The sequence below is a fragment of the Colletotrichum fioriniae genome, assembly GCF_027942845.1.
Source record: "Colletotrichum fioriniae strain IMI 355084 chromosome Unknown scaffold_1, whole genome shotgun sequence".
Lineage (NCBI taxonomy): Eukaryota > Fungi > Ascomycota > Sordariomycetes > Glomerellales > Glomerellaceae > Colletotrichum > Colletotrichum fioriniae.
Window position 1 is genome coordinate 3,110,927 of NW_027076837.1, and position 15,706 is coordinate 3,126,632.

A 15,706-nucleotide genomic window follows, 5' to 3' on the forward strand; every position below is an offset into this window, starting at 1 on the left:
TTGACGCTGTTATGAGAGGAAAATGTTTTGTACGATTGTGGCCCGGCGTGGAATTGTTTGGATCATAGAATAAGCCTATTTTAGGGAGGCGCAACTCATTAGGAGAAGCAGACAGCATTACAGGGCATCATGTTTGGATTCTCAGACGACTTTTGGCGGGATGGGCTGAGGATAGACTGGACTTGATGATACCCTAATTCATTTCGTTACTGTAATCAGAGGCACGCGATGTCAAATACGCGAGGCCGTTAGCTTCCATTTCGTTTGTGACCATGACTGCCGATTAACCATTGCACACTATGCCGGAGGTCCCATCATTCACACCATCCCAAAATTTCTTATTGTCCTCATCCCAAGCTTTCCGTCGCTCCTCGGGCGATAGCTGTTTGGGAAAACCCACCCGGAACAGGAATGCGACCCTAGTGAGCGCCGCCATCAGCGTGAACCCCACGAGGACCCAGTCTACACCACGCCACTCCCGCACCGGGCTCACGAGGTTCCCCTGGAGGCCCCAGGATATCCGAGCGCTGTAGAGCAGGGACGCGTCGACGAGGAGGAGGGCGAATTGATAGGAGCTCCAGATTGTGAGTTGGATCCTGGGCGGGACGGCGTGGTGTTCGGGGGAGGTGAGGAAGTAGCTTGTGTAGGAGACGAGGACGTGTGCGATTACGTAGGCGAGGAGTTGGAGGGTGTGGGCGCCGGAGTAGAAGTCTGAGGTTGGGTCTGAGTAGGCTGCGTTTGTGAGGGCTGTGAGAGGGGTGGAGGTTATGAAGGGTTGGAGGGGGGTTATGGTGAGGATGTTGAGGAGGGTTTGGTAGGTTTTTGGGATTAGGGAGTGGTACTGGGGTTGGGTTGAGGAGGGGAGGTTGAGTGTGTAGGAGTTTATGACGAATTTTCCTTTTTTGGCTTTGCCCTTTTTTTGAGGGGGTAAGTGGTGGGAAGTTTGGTTTGCGGTCTTTTGGTTTGAGGGATGAGTTAAAGGGCGGTGGATTTGGTGATGTTTGGTGGTTGGATGCTGCGATGTTGGTCTTGGTGTTGAGAAATACGGGATGCGATAAGCGAGGGGACGACGGGACGAAGTTTTACTTTTCGCACAAAGCGTGCTTTCCCTGGGAGGGCGAAGTATTGAATATAAGGCCTTCGTACGTTATCAGGGGGTGAAAAAAGGTGCTATTATGGTTTATCGTTTCATAATCCACACATCTTGGCAGAGTATGATTGATTGCCCCGAATTAAATGCTCAGAGTACTCCGTACCTCGCTAGGAATGTGAGAATGTCACTGAGGCGGGGGTCCAGTCATGAGTCGCGGGGCATTCTTTCCTTCCTTCCATTCGGGCTTCTTCGTTGTTTCCTATTTTGGGGGAGAGGGGCACGGGCCGGATGCTTGGACCAAGGGGCGACTGGCGGGGTGGAAGGAGGCAGGGACCGTAATTTGGTCCGGGCTTCCATGGGCTTGACTTCCGTTTTTTTTTTTTTTTGGCTGCTTAAGCTCGTGGGGCTGCGGCGGGCAGGAGCTTGGGCCGTTTGGTGACCTTCTTGGAGGAGGGGAAGGGTCTTTGGAGGGAGCTGGTGCCTTACGTCAGCTTGGGGGTGGGTTCAATGTTGGTGATGGCTGTTTCTTGTCCTTCTGAGACGACGTTCTTCATCAACATCGTACCTTTTACATGAGGTCAAAAGCTCGACTGTGATATGGATTTAACATGGGAATCAGTCAGTGGCGGTGTCGACTGCTTCTGCTTGACTGAAGCTTGCTCTCTGCTCACAATCCCACGACATTTGTTGGCTTCGTGGTCCAAAGTCTTCTCTCGCTGAATTGGATCTGCTTCCTTGCATATAGCAATGGGACTTGTATCAATCGCTACGGCTGACATCGAAGCCGAATTTTACCATACTATAAATTGTAGCACCTACCAGCTGATGCTTAATCGTTTCTTCGGGTCAGGCAGGGGCATCATGCAGGGCTGCGGCGCTGACATACCTCTTACGGAGTAGCCCAATCATTGCTTGAGAGCACATTGATTGCTGATAGCCTGATACGGACTACCCCTCAACCTCTTTCTGCGAGAAATTGTCGATGAATCTCTGCGGTCTCACGCTGCGATTAGGTGACCAGGTCACTGAGTCCGCCATTCAAAATGCGTCTCCTTGAGACAGAAACGTTGACGCTTCACGAATTCGTCGAGGGCCAAGTTCCCAAATACGCAATATTGTCGCATACGTGGGGTGAAGAGGAAGTTCTCTTCAGAGATCTCGGAAATGGTCCATCTGACAAAGCCGGATGGACCAAAATTCAGTCTGCATGTCGCGTGGCCCACGACCGGGGCTATGATTGGCTCTGGATCGATACATGCTGCATTGATAAGGCCAGCAGCAGTGAGCTGTCTGAGGCTATCAACTCGATGTTTAGGTGGTACAAAGAGGCCGCCATCTGCCTCGCATATCTCTCCGATGTAGAATGCTGTGAGCCTGGAACCGACGAGTGTGAGACGACTCTGGCAGGGAGTCGGTGGTTCACCCGCGGCTGGACGCTCCAGGAGCTCCTTGCTCCGTCATCTCTCGACTTCTATGATCGAGACTGGACACTTGTAGGGTCAAGAACCCTCTTCCGCGGCGTCATTGAAAAGAAGACGGGGATCGAGAGTATTTACTTGTCGGGAGAGAGGGGTTTGGCTGGCGCGAGTGTAGCCGAGCGGATGAGCTGGGCATCAGAAAGGACAACAACCCGAATTGAGGACGTTGCATACTGTCTGCTGGGAATCTTTGATGTCAACATGCCCCTCATCTACGGAGAAGGTATCAAGGCTTTCCAGAGGCTGCAAGAGGCAATCATTCGCGACAACGACGACCAGTCCATCTTCGCGTGGGGGAACCCGCATGAGGGAAATGTGGTCAGAATTCCAAGCCCCCTAGACGGCTGGTCACTCCTCGCGTCAAGCCCGAAAGATTTTACGCACTCCGGCGACGTTATCCCCATCTTCCATGTCACTACCAGTGCCCGAGTGCGCATCGAAAATTCAGGCATCACCTTTATGACGCCACTTCTCGCAGAGACACCTTCAAAGTGGGTGAACGGCCCCTCCTCGACTGCATTCTTGGCGCCTCTGCTTTGCCGCCGCCGCACCGACATTTTCAATACTATCGCACTTTCTCTACACAGTACCAAAAGGCCCTCACCTAATCTTGACCATCCAGACGGGATGTCGTACTATAGGGTCTCAAACCAGCTCTTCAAATATCCAATGACCGCCTGGGTAAATGAGAGACTTTGTTCAGCATTCATCTACTTGAAAGCCTCGCGCAGGTTTCGAGATATCGGAGATGAGCGCGGTTATGCACCGAATTGGGGGTGTGCCATCCGGACGCTGCCCCAGGGCTTTACTCTTGGTACCCCATACTCGTCGACGTGGGGTCAACACAACGATGGAATGCAGTCCGACGTTTTACCAATAACAGAACGCCTGGTCGGATCATATGGTCTTGCGTCTCCGATTGTAATTCCGCTGCAACATAATCGTTACGAAGCATCACTTGCTCTTGTCTTACAGTACCAGTACATGTCCACCGCGACCGGGTATGGTGGCACCGTCATCTTCGATAAAGCGCCGTCGTGGATGGTGAACCGAGTGGTGAGTATACCGCTCGGATCTACAATTGAGGAGGTTGCGGAAACGGTACGGATTGAATCTGAGGCGTGGCCCGCGGAGTACGTGCGTCGAATTTCGGGCGCGAGCAAGAGGGTAAAGCCGGCGAGTTCCATGGACCTGTTCGATCGGAGTTCGTTGAGGACGTTTACCAGGTTTCACGTGGGAGTTTCAACTGAGCTAGTGCATGGGAATCTCCAGATCGTTGATGTTGAGGATTCCAGGGGGAGTAATGTCTCTCTCGAGGTGGATCATAATGGAATGTACACTCCCGTGAAGGGTGCACCATAGTTCTCTCACTGAATAAAATGAATACAATAGTCTCAAGTCGAACAGTATACCCCACGGTGAAGCTATGCCGCTAAGTATTAGATGGAGTCAATGCCTATCTAAGGTAGTTGGGGTAATAACGAATGAAATATTTGTCCGACGTATTTTCCTTATATCCGCCTACCTATGAATAGTTTGAGAGAGAGCGGAAACCACGGAAAAACTGGAGACGGAACCATTGAGGCCCTAAGCAAAACCTCGCTCTTTAACAAGCCGCTATTGCTGATTCCAATGAAGGAAGGAAGAACCCTTTCCCCGCTGTTGTGACGACACCTGGTCTTTGATAACCTTGAAGTACTTTTTCTTGTAATCAGAATGGATGTCATCCATCCTTCTCAAGCGGCTCCTGTCTTTGATAACCTCATGTCTGCCTTTTAACTATGCGGCTTTTAGTATTCAATCGATCACAGCTTCTGAGGAATTTTGGACTTACTAGGTCTGAATCGTCCTCAACCACAGCCATTGCGTTCCCCTCCTCAATTATTTCCATCCCATCCACCTCAATAGTCACCTTTGCATTCTCCATGTAAATTGACTCTGTGTCCTCCTCGCAAATTGATTCTACATCACCCTCTGTAGTCGCCATTGCATTCACCGCAATACTCACCATCGCATTCTCCTCGTCAATTGACTCTGAGTGGTTCTTGCTAATCGATTTTGTATCTTCCTCCCCAAAGTCTGCCTCGAAAAAGCTGCCGGCTTTGTCTTTCAGCTTTTTCCAGACAAGAGCGTCGAGGACCGCCTCAGCTTGATGATAAAGCGACCTTTGAAAGGGATAGAAGGTGAAGCTGGCTGTGGTTTTATCTTCTTTCAGGATACTCGACCAGAAATTATTCTGGATTTTGTACTCCATAGAGTAGACAACGAATGAAAAGTCGTGCGCAAGCGCCAGCATCCCGTCAATGAAAGCAGCCTCTTCAGGTTCGGGGCTATCTTGACCAAGCTGCGCCGTGTCATTGTTCGAAGCGTATGCCGCGCACATTAGTTGCGGGTTGTCGCTTCCCTGATTATCCAAAGCTATTTGTACCGCTTTGTTGACAGAATGTTGTGGAATGGTGAAATCTTCGAACTTGTACTTATTGTCTAAACCGTAGAAGTCGTACCGGATGGGCTTAGAGAAGTTGTTGCAGTGGATGCTCAGCTGTCCCTCTAGGGAACGTGGCCTCCTTCCTTGTGCCTTGGCCTCTCTATTCTCGATCTCCTGCTCTTCGCGGTACAGGTTTTGCCAAGCCATTTCGTATCTGTACATAGCAAATGTGTCAGCCGAAGCATTCACTAAAGACAAGCCCATGTTCGCGAGGTTGATTATATGAGGGTACCTTGTCATGAGGGAGTTGGTCTCGGATGTTCCAAATATCAGATTCTCCAAGTTCTGACTGGTCGAGAACCCAGACTTTGCACCAGCTGGCAAGAACCCACCAAAAGAGAATGCGGATAGATGTAGCCACTGCAATGTATTTGATATCGGTGTCAGCATGTTGACATGACTGCCATTGTCCAATCAAGTTTTTACTGACCTCGCTGGAATAGAAACCAGAAGCAAGGCGGCTTTCTTCCCAACCCAAGCCTCGCGCTATCTATCACAACTATCAGTTACCAAAAGCTTTAGATCATGGACGGATCTCTTACATCGCCTGCTGAAAAGTCTCCCATGACTGCGGCCTGAGTAGGCTGAGAGGGGCGCTTGCCACAAGCGGCATCCATCTTGGCGACTGACAACCCGGTTTCAATGGTAGCCTGCCCGTTTGCGAATCTGTAAGTCTTGTTCTGAGACTTGATACCTTGGAGTCGCCTTTGTCTGACGGCCTTGGTTACCCTCCTTCGGTTCAACTCTTCGACAGCGTCCTTGTCAAATTTCGCCTGACTTGGATCGAGCTCATGCTCCTTTCGCTCCTCAGGAGACAAGCTACCCTGGATATTGAGGTCCCGCAAACCCACCTTGAACAAGAGATTATCCAAGGTCTTATGAACATCCGCGTTATTGAGGGATATGAACTTTCGGATGGGATTTGTCTTTGTTTCCGCCAGCATCGTCATGTACGAGTGCCAGTCATCTTCGTGTATCCAAGTGGAGTAGAGTTCGAACGGATCTGCATCCGACATCTGTGCAACACTCAGGTGAGACGACTGTTCAGCGTGGAATGCAGCACCCGGCTTACTTTCTTGTACTGATGCGCACAGTTCGATGGCGAGTCGTCATAAAGCATCAACTTCCACTTTCCGTCGTCGATGTTGCCATTTCCAGTCGTCATTTTACTCCGGTCATTGGCTGTATTTGCATCGTTTATCAAACCTCGGAAAAAGCTGTTGAGGTCTTGGTAGGATCGTGGATGTACCAGGTTCTGGCGCTTTTCTAAAGGCTTCACAAGTAGCGGCCACACTAGAGGCATGTCACATTGACGTGTCGGCTTGAAGGAACTTCCGCTGCCCAAGGACAGGACTCGTCGAACGTATGTGGTCCAGTTATCAAGTGCTTTGGCAAAGGTCTTAACCCGGATCGGTAGTTTGATTGTGTTGCCATTACTCAGCCTGACAGCAATCTCAACCCCTTTTGTTCTCTTCTCGTCTGATAGTTTCCAGCCCGTGGGAGCCTCATTGAGGAGCTCTTCATCATTCCACGCATAAACTCTAGAGTCAATCGTTACTTAGTAGTTAAGGCTCTTTGCAGGTTTATGGTGGGCATCTTACTTGTCCTTTTTATCATTTGCTGCATTATCATAATCTTCATTGTTTTGTTCGCATAAGACGGAGGATCCTAAGCCGAGCACCGTCTTGAGAGACACGAAGACGATGTTGTCGTCAAAGGGGACCTCTGGGTCTATACTGAAATACTCCCGGGCGATAAATGAAATGGCGCGAGACTTTTCATTTCCGAAGTACCATAGGCTTTCTTTGCCTAGCATACAGCGGTTCCATGTTGTGTCCTTGTTGTATTGTCTGCGTGTCCGCATGTTGCGCGGAGGTAATAAGGATGCGTAATGTTAAGATCAAATTTGCGTCAACAAGGTTGCGAGGCGTGCACTGGGGAAACAAGCAGAGATAGGCGTCTCCAAAGGGTCAGGATAGCGACTTTGGATGTACTACTTATGGACCATGTGAGGAATGGAAGAACCCTCTTCAGCATTAGATTCAGCCTGCATGCTCACACTCTCAAGTCATAAGACGGACTGTCCCATCATCCCGGTCCAATAACGAATACGTAAGCTTTGTATGTAACACTGTTTGCAGGAAACAAGCGTAGCGGCAGCGCTGGCCACTGCCTTGTACTGCTGAGCTAGGCCTAAGTTAAATGAGTGCGGGTGGCTGTTTGGTGGCTGGTCGAGGCCCTGCTATAGACTGAACGGCTGTGAAAAGCAAGCTGAGGGGAGCTGGGAACTTTGCAGCTAGCAGATAGAGCTATCCTCAGTGCAGAATGCATATACCAAAACTCACGGCCAGAGTTATTCCCAAATACGAATCGCGCAACAAACGCCACGCCAGCCCAACAAATATAGGCGAAAAGCTGTCTGCCATCACGTATCTGAGCCTATGATTGCTTTCGGTTCATAACAAGGCATGCATCATTCGTTCAAAGGATGAATCCGGACTCCATCTCCCGTAGACACCAGGCCTCTAGTTGCTGCAGCCCACTCGAACTTTGATTTCGCGTAGGGACAAGGCTAATGCGAATGCGGTTTCATGAGCATCGCAAGCAGCATCAGGCTGTCATCCTACTACCCTCTACTATCTAAAACAAGTAAAATAGAAGTCCTGAATATGCTAGACGGGGGTTCATAGATAACAGTATCCGAAAGATATCGTAGCAAGACCTTTCGATAGCGTGCTTAGTTTACATTCATTTCGGAGACTCGGCCTATCAGCTTTCTTCACGCGAAGCATTCTTCTTTCGGCAATTGTCTCCTCAGCTGAGCATGAAGCTACCACATGTAAACTGTGGCTTACGAACCGTGTGTCGCATTCAACTTAGGCTTTTCGAACCTTGTGTTGTCGAGGATATCATGTCGTCCCTCCGTCCTTTAATATTGAAAGTCGCTGTGTTGTCTCCTCAGGCATTTTCAAGTTTCGAAGAAGACACTTTTCCTTTACCCTCATACTTCAGCCATTTATTCCTCAGACGGAATATACTGGGTCATTCATGGATTCAGCTATGGATTTCGACATCATCTTGAAACGCAAGCGCTCTTCATCCGGCAATGAGCATGACAATAGTCCGCCTTTGAAAGCATTGAAACAAGAAGCTCTCACTGGAGATGTTCAAGGGCTCAAAGCCTCTATTGAAGGCTCCATAACTTCACTAATTGGTACAGTGGACCAAAACCTACTTCGGAGCATCGGACAGGATCGCTCGTCCCCCGGATTCGAAATTGGAGGAGCCTGGGTCACGAACTGGCAGCCAGTTGCCTTCGATTCGAGTGGCAAGGAGATTCACTTTCGGTCCCTACCGGATGAATATCTAGGTCCAACTCCTGCTGCCTTCTCGGAGTACGGACTGCCCACTCCGGATCCTTCGCCTCTGCCCAAAGACACCAATCCGTTCTTCCCTGAAGATTCTACCTTGGACTATACCGCTTCAGCTAGCCTGAACGGGTTATCCAACTCAGCCTATGTGGGCGATCTAAAGCTTTTTGGCCTCATTCCATCTAAGATATATGTGTACGAGCACGCTGGTAGCCTACTACATCCATACCATGAGGAGATCAGAATCTCGCCCGATGGGCCCATCTCGCTGGGGGCCTTTATTCCTTCTCTCAAAGGCAGCGAATGGGACATGATATCGCTCGAGAATCCTATACTCGGATTCCAAGAGGAAGCCATGCTAGATGGCCTCTTGAGCCGGACCAAAGGGCTTTACTTCGAGTCCGAGCTTGTCTTTCGAGGAGCCCTGCAGCCCGTCTCGGACTTCTTTCAGGACTTCTTCCACCAGGATACACCCTCTATCCGCTTCACCGCTTGGCTGGATGGGTTCCGCGACTATGCCTTCCCTCCAACCCCCCCTTCCTTCGTACTGAGTGGCTCTCTAGACCATGTTTCGGTCAACGTGCTGGACGTCCTGAAGTTTCGACAAATTGGTATTGAGCTCAACGGATATCAGACATACAATCTTTCTGATAGAGGAAGAAGCACCTGGGAATTAGGCTATGGCTTTTTCGGAAAGCTGGATCTCAGCGTTCCTGGTACTGTTATTCCCCTACAGGTTGAGTACTATCTCCGCAAAACAATTCACTCTTGGCGTTTGCAACTTCGCCTCAAGGACGATGAATGGAACGACGTTTTTGGCATCAAGGGCTTGAAGGTATTCTTCGATTGGTACCAATTTTCACCATAGAAACTGAAATATAACTGACTGTAACTCATTAACTCAGCTGTTCGACGTTGCCTTAGAGGCTGAGATCCAGACTTCCGCCGAGAAGAAAACATTCTCGGTGGGAATCGAGGCAAATTTGGAACTGAGGAAGACAAAAATCGGTGTTCACGGTTACTACTCAAAAGGTACCAACATACCCTCATAACATATTTCGATAGAAGTATCATCCCTAATTAAAGTCTTGCCATGCATAGATTTCTATTCCCTCGAAGCGTATATTGGCGATTTGACGTTGCACGATGTCGGCGAGATCTTCCACGAGCTGATCGGAACAGAGATTGACTCATTTTCCCACGATGTTGCGCTGAGCTCCATGCGTCTATGCGTTTCATCGAACGGATTTGCGCTTCGAGGAGAGGTGACCGTCAATGGCCATACATCCACCAGCGGTTGCCTAGAGTTTTCGCGAGATGGTATCGTTGTTCAAGGTAGTGTTGGAGACATCGAGTTCGAGCATGTTCAGATCAAGGCCGCCTCGCTAGACGTCTTCATTGCCAGCAAGCTCGACACGCAGTGCGCTCGAGCGTCTAAGGTCGATATATTCGGGCACGTCAACATTCACGGTGTAGAGCTCAAGGCTGCGCTGCACACCGAGAAGACCTCGGAGGGTGACTTTCGCTGGACCATTTATGGCGAGGTCGAAGGCGATGTCACGACAAGCAACATTGTTCCCGACCTGAAAGGAACTTTCCTGGATATCTCACTGAACCGGTTGGCCTTGATAGCGTCTAACCACGAGGCTCCATTGGGCTCCTACAAAGGAATCAACTATCCGGTCGCCAAAGGCTTTCAATTCTGCGCCATTATTGACAGCATTCCCGAGCTCGAGAAGCTCATGCGCGGCAGCGTTAAGGGCATGGTGTTTCGCGCTGCTCTAGTTGATGGGCAATTTGCCCTGAGCGTGATCTTCCCCTCAGACCGCACCATAACCTTCGGCGAGCACGTCTACACTGGTCCTCTCGCGATCGAGATTACAAAGACGGATTTCGAGTTCCAGATGATTCTCAAAGCCCTCCTCAACGTCAAAGTTGAAACGCAACCCAAGCCTCTCCAGTTCTCCCTAGGCCTCAAAGCAAGTTATTCCGGCGCAGCTGCATATGCGCAGATGTTGACAGACTGGACAAACCCATGTGATATCGGCAAAAAGATAAATGTTCGGGGATGCGCCCTTGATATCGGCATTGTCTATTCTACCTTCTTCACGACAGGTATGCCGGGCTCTATCGGTCTAGCGGGGCAAATCATGATCGGAAAGAAAGAGGCCAAGCTCGCAATGAAGCTCAGCCAAAACCCTAAGGAACAGATCCTTGTAGCAGCCGTGAAAGACCTGGGCGTCGTCGATCTTGTCAAATTCGCTTCCCAGATCTGCGAGTATCAGTTTCCGGAGCCAGATGGCTTCTTGCACTTCAATGACTTTCAGTTGTACCTCTCCACTGGCGCCTCTATTGGCGAGACATACTATGCACCAGGTGTGTCTCTCAAGGGCGATATGACTATTTTCGGCAAGAGGGCCAAGTTCGACTGTACGATCGGCACAATGGTCAAGATCATGGCCACAATCGAGCACTTTGAGCTGGGACCGGTCAAGGTCAGAGGAGCCATCGGCGAAGACCCCATCGTGGATATCGAGCTGTCATCGTCAACACAAAAGGTCCTCATCGATGGTGCTGTAGACCTCTGGGGATTGTCAGCCGCGCTGCACCTTGAGGCTCAGGCATATCCTAAGTCGAAATTTGATTTCTGGGTTGATGTGTCGCTGTCAGACTGGTTCAAGTTCAAGCTCAAAGCCAAACTGACCGGCGATGTCGACTTCAAAGATCTTTCATCACTCAAAAACGCCGATTTTTCAATCTATGGCCTAATGGAGCAACACATACTTGATAACATAACTGAGATGCTCGATAAGCAGGTTAACTCGCTGGGCAATTACGCAGACCTTGGCGATGCTAGGAGGATTTTGTCGGGCAGGGAGAAAGAGTTCAAAGCGACCGTCGAATCGGCTCGCATCCGCCTCGATGAAACCAGGCAGAGGTGGGAGGCTAAGGAACAAGAAATCGTTTCGACGCTGGATCGTGCCCAGTCTGGGGCAAAAAGCTACAAGCAGCAGCTCGAGAGCAATGCAGCGACGGCAGAACTACAGTACGCCAATGTCGTAGTTGCTGCCATGGCAAATCTCGATCAAGCTCGTCACGACGCGGCTGTTGCTACTCACCTCGCCGAGACGAGCCTTCAGGAGACACAGGCTCGGAGCGAGAAGAAAGTTCGCCGGGCACAGAGTGGTCTCAATGAAAAGCGCAATGCCTTCAAATTGAGTTTTGGTAGCGCTCGCTCTGATTTAGAACAGACAAGGAAGAGCTTGGGCGAAGCTGTCGCTGCGGTTGATCAAATTTCACAGGATCTGGATGACATTGACCACCGTCTCAAGGAAGCATCTCTTGTGGACATGCCGGTTCTGTTGGCAGAGAAAGCCACCAAGTTAGCCGAGCAATCAGCTACATCCGCAGCTCTAGAAGCTGTACGGGCCGTCTTCATAGCTGTACAGCTGGTCATTCAGGGGTCAGAGTTCATTGCTGCGGAAGCCGCGATTGCTACTGATACAGTTTCATTGAGCAATCTGGTGAAGTCTGAGGCTGCGGCAACGGAAATTTCTAGGGCCGCCTTTGAAGAACTTAAGATGCAACAAGAGAAGATAGTGCGGTCCGCAGCCCGAGCCTTGGAAGACACGAAAAGGTCCTCAACTGAGCTGAATGCCTCTGCGCAAGCAAAAACCGCACTCGCAGAAAGCCAAAAGACTATGGAGGCCATGGTCTCTCCCGCGAAGAAGGCGTTCGCCGACAGGCGCAAGTGCGCTGAGTACCTGGCATTTATCAGAGCTGAGAAGGCCTTCGAAGCAGCTCTGAAACACAGGGCGGAAATTGAGTTGGCCTTACAGGCCTGCGAACTTGCCCAGCAGGACTCTTCGAGCTTTGCCGACGACATTATGAGTGTCGGGTCGAACATCGGCAAGTGGATTGCAAGCATCACTGTGGATCTAATCAATATCACCAAGATCGAGTTCTCAGGATCTATTTCGAGCCTCGTTGCGAACGGTCCTCCCCTGATCGTCAACGTGAAGGGCAAGCTGCTTGACCAGAATATTGACCTCAAAATTGAGTGGCAATCTCACTTTGACCCGACCAAATTCATCCAGGCTATCTTCAGCGATCTGTGGGAAATAATCAAGGCCGCTGCCAGCACATTCCTCGAGGAGATCGGTGTCAAGATTGTGGAGATTAGTGAAGAAATCGCTGGGACTGTCGTCGAAATTGCAGAAGACATCAAGGAGGATGTTGGGAAGGCCTCTGAAGCGATTGATGGTGTTGTCAGCGACGCTGGCTCCGCGTTGGATGGTGCTGGCAGTGCCGTCGGCCGCGCAGCTGACGACGTTGTATCGGCGGTTGACCATGCTATGGACGACGTTGGTAGTGCAGTCGATCACGCAGCTGATGATGTTGTGTTGGCGATTGACCACACTGTCGACGATGTCGGAACGGCATTCAACGATGCTGGCAGCGTTGTCGTCCACGTAGCCGATGACGTTGTGTCGGTGGCCGACCATGCCGTGGACGATATTGGAAGTGCCTTCAATGATCCAGGCAATGCGGTCGTGGGTGTAGCGAACGATATTGGAGCAACTTTCAATAACGCGGGTAATGCAATATCGGACTTTTTTGGTTTCTAGCTGCTCCAGGATCGGACACTAAGGTACTTAGAGGATGCAATCTCGGTTCCCCGTAAACATTGAAGGAGAGTAATCATGGCAAAGATAAGAAATTCGCGACTTGCTTAATAAATACAACACCTGGTTGATCGTACAACCCCCCATATCAGTCAACCTAATCATCTTAAGGTAGAGAATGGCAATGACAAGAAAGGCGCCATACCTGTCCTTAAGGATTGTTTCTGGCGACGACAGTTCCGTTATATTCACAAACATTGCGTAAATACTGTGGATTGTATTGAAGATAATGCATGGATGGTGGCTTGCGTATGTCGATACTCCGGCGCCAGCGTCAGGCTCGATTCTGACAGAGAAGGAGGACTTAATTACGTCCAGGCTTGTTTGATCGGGGTTTATTGAAGGGGCAGGTAAAATAACGTCTCTGTCGAGGGATATTACCTTGATATTCACTCGCTCGTGAAGGGGGCAGTGATTTTGTCACTTGATGGGATAAGAGAGATGGGAATGATCTCGAAGATAGATTACCGCCCGGATAGCAAACTGTGAAATCCATGCTGGTTCGGAGGTTTCAACTCGGCAACTCAGGCAGAGCACAATCCACCATGGACACTTGCTGGATGACTCGTGGCCGATCCCCAATCCATCTCAGCCATCTGCTTTCCAATCTCAGTCGAGCCGTCTGCGCGGATGTACGAGCCTGCAAAAGATCAGTCTCTGTCATCTCGAGATGCAACATAAACAGTCTCAGAGACTAGCGCAAAAAGACGTACTGCTCGCATGATAATGCCACCAATCCTGCGACCGAAAGGCATTATTCGTCAACTGGGAAAGCACATCGTTCCAACCCGTGTTTCTATCGTGGTAGATGGCATGTTTCGACCAAGCGACGTAGACCTTTGGATGGTCGAGGTTTTTTCTGCCGTTGTCACCACCGCGGGGAAGCGTTGCGTCGACGGTGTTGAAGGTGTTCTGGATGTCGCCCCAGTTCTTGCGATCATAGCCTGAGTGTTGGGAGAGTAAGAGCTGTGAGGGCTGCCAATTGCTCGCGGAATCCTTGTTCCAAATGACGATTACCCTCTCCCAGTCGCTGTTCGTTGAGTGATAAGCCAGTCACTTCCTGGTACTGAGACACTGGAGTAAGTTGGAACGTACTACTTGTGCCCAAAGACACCAGATGGCATGAACCCATCCTTCTCATAAAACAGATTATACGCCACCCGCACCTCGTTATCATTACACTTGCTGTAGCTGTAATAGACTGGAAAATCAGGCGCCGGATTCCCGATTTCGACGCCCGGCTTTCGGCAATTACACCCGGCGTCGGGCCATTCGCAGAGCTCCGCGCCGGGTGTTTGTTGTCCATTGACGACTGCATGAGTTGGAATACACGGGGGCCGGTTCATCGCTTGTCCAAAGAACCACATTGGCTGAGCGGCCATGGCGAGTCCAACGCCGCCTTCATTCAGGAGGGTTGTCATTTGAGTGTCTGAGATGGAGGTTACAGCCAGAGTTGCGCCGATCATTGAGGCGCAGAGCGCGAGCGTACTCGTGAGGGAGAACATCTTTGTTGTTGCTCGGGATGCTGGCACCTCTCCACGCGGTGGTTTCTCAGGCTAAGGGGAAGTGGGTGAAGACGCATTCTTATGCAACTTACTACCGAAGGGTGACCTTGGATGGAGCTCCGTTCCAAGCACTATTTAATTTCTTGCATCCCGGGTATTCCAAGAGAGACGTACGTAGTACGGCCCGTTCCTCGAGTCGGCATCATCTCCAGGCCCCTGAAGATCATGCTACGATCTCGACTCATGATAGGCTCACAGCTGCGGGAGTGTCCCTGCAGGGCATTTGGCATACCACTACCAGGATAAGAACGTTTGGTCACTACTCTATACGAGATGAACTAGCCGTCTGCATGGTAATCCTTCGGCCGAGGATGGGGGCGGCAGACCTGGTTTACTGGCTCACTTGACTGCTGCCTGCGGCTGGAGTTGGCACCTGCCAAACGAAGCGGGCAAGGCAAGCTGCAGCATGGATAACATAGGCCGAAGTTTTATATTTCCTTGGTGGAACTGAGTAAGCACGGTATCTCATCTTTGCTCAATTGTACCGATAATCGCAATTAGGGTGTAGACTTCAGTGAACCCCTGAGACGACGGACGGCAATACATAGAACCGGGTGCTTATCTGTCTCCCGTTGAGAGCCCTTTACCTATCTAGTTGACTGATACTGCCATATATCACGCAAAATATCTTTAGGCTCGTCTTCTTCATCGCACAACGTACGAAACTATCTGTGTTGGATTCCTCGTGCTTACCCTGAACGTGGAAACAAACGCTTGCTAGATTCGTGATTCTAGTCCTTGTTCATTAGTGAAATATGTTGCGGAAAGATTAAGATGCTTCCCTTGTTCAGGGCAAGTTGCTACGCGAGAGGAAGCATACATACTTGAGCTTTCTGTATTACTCTAGTTGCTCATGTTTTCTTCCTGACTCAATAAAGGGGTTGCCCTTCTGTGCTACTGATCGATAACGGCAACGTTATGGGTCAAGTTTCCGACACCATAAACACCAACTCCCGGTTGACAAAAGAAAGTTAATAGCCAAGTATCCTATACCTAGCATCACTTTGCAGGTCAAGTTGCGACCTC

The 15,706-nt window shown here is 50.2% G+C and overlaps 2 protein-coding genes across 2 annotated transcripts; one reads left to right on the plus strand and one right to left on the minus strand.

Moving 5' to 3' along the window:
* Positions 1–4,333: 4,333 nt before the first annotated feature.
* N0V96_000787 (uncharacterized protein) lies at positions 4,334–6,238 on the minus strand (the record flags this gene model as incomplete). The annotated part of the gene is made up of 5 exons (XM_065756041.1): positions 4,334–5,213; positions 5,292–5,348; positions 5,490–5,545; positions 5,602–6,075; positions 6,230–6,238. 5 exons carry the CDS (start codon positions 6,236–6,238, stop codon positions 4,334–4,336), a joined length of 1,476 nt encoding a protein of 491 aa, XP_065615281.1.
* A 2,547-nt stretch (positions 6,239–8,785) lies between these two features.
* On the plus strand, positions 8,786–13,058 carry N0V96_000788 (uncharacterized protein; the record flags this gene model as incomplete). The annotated part of the gene is made up of 3 exons (XM_053193226.2): positions 8,786–9,265; positions 9,336–9,462; positions 9,532–13,058. The coding sequence occupies 3 exons, from the start codon at positions 8,786–8,788 to the stop codon at positions 13,056–13,058; spliced, it is 4,134 nt and encodes a 1,377-aa protein (XP_053049344.2).
* Between the last annotated feature and the right edge of the window lie 2,648 nt (positions 13,059–15,706).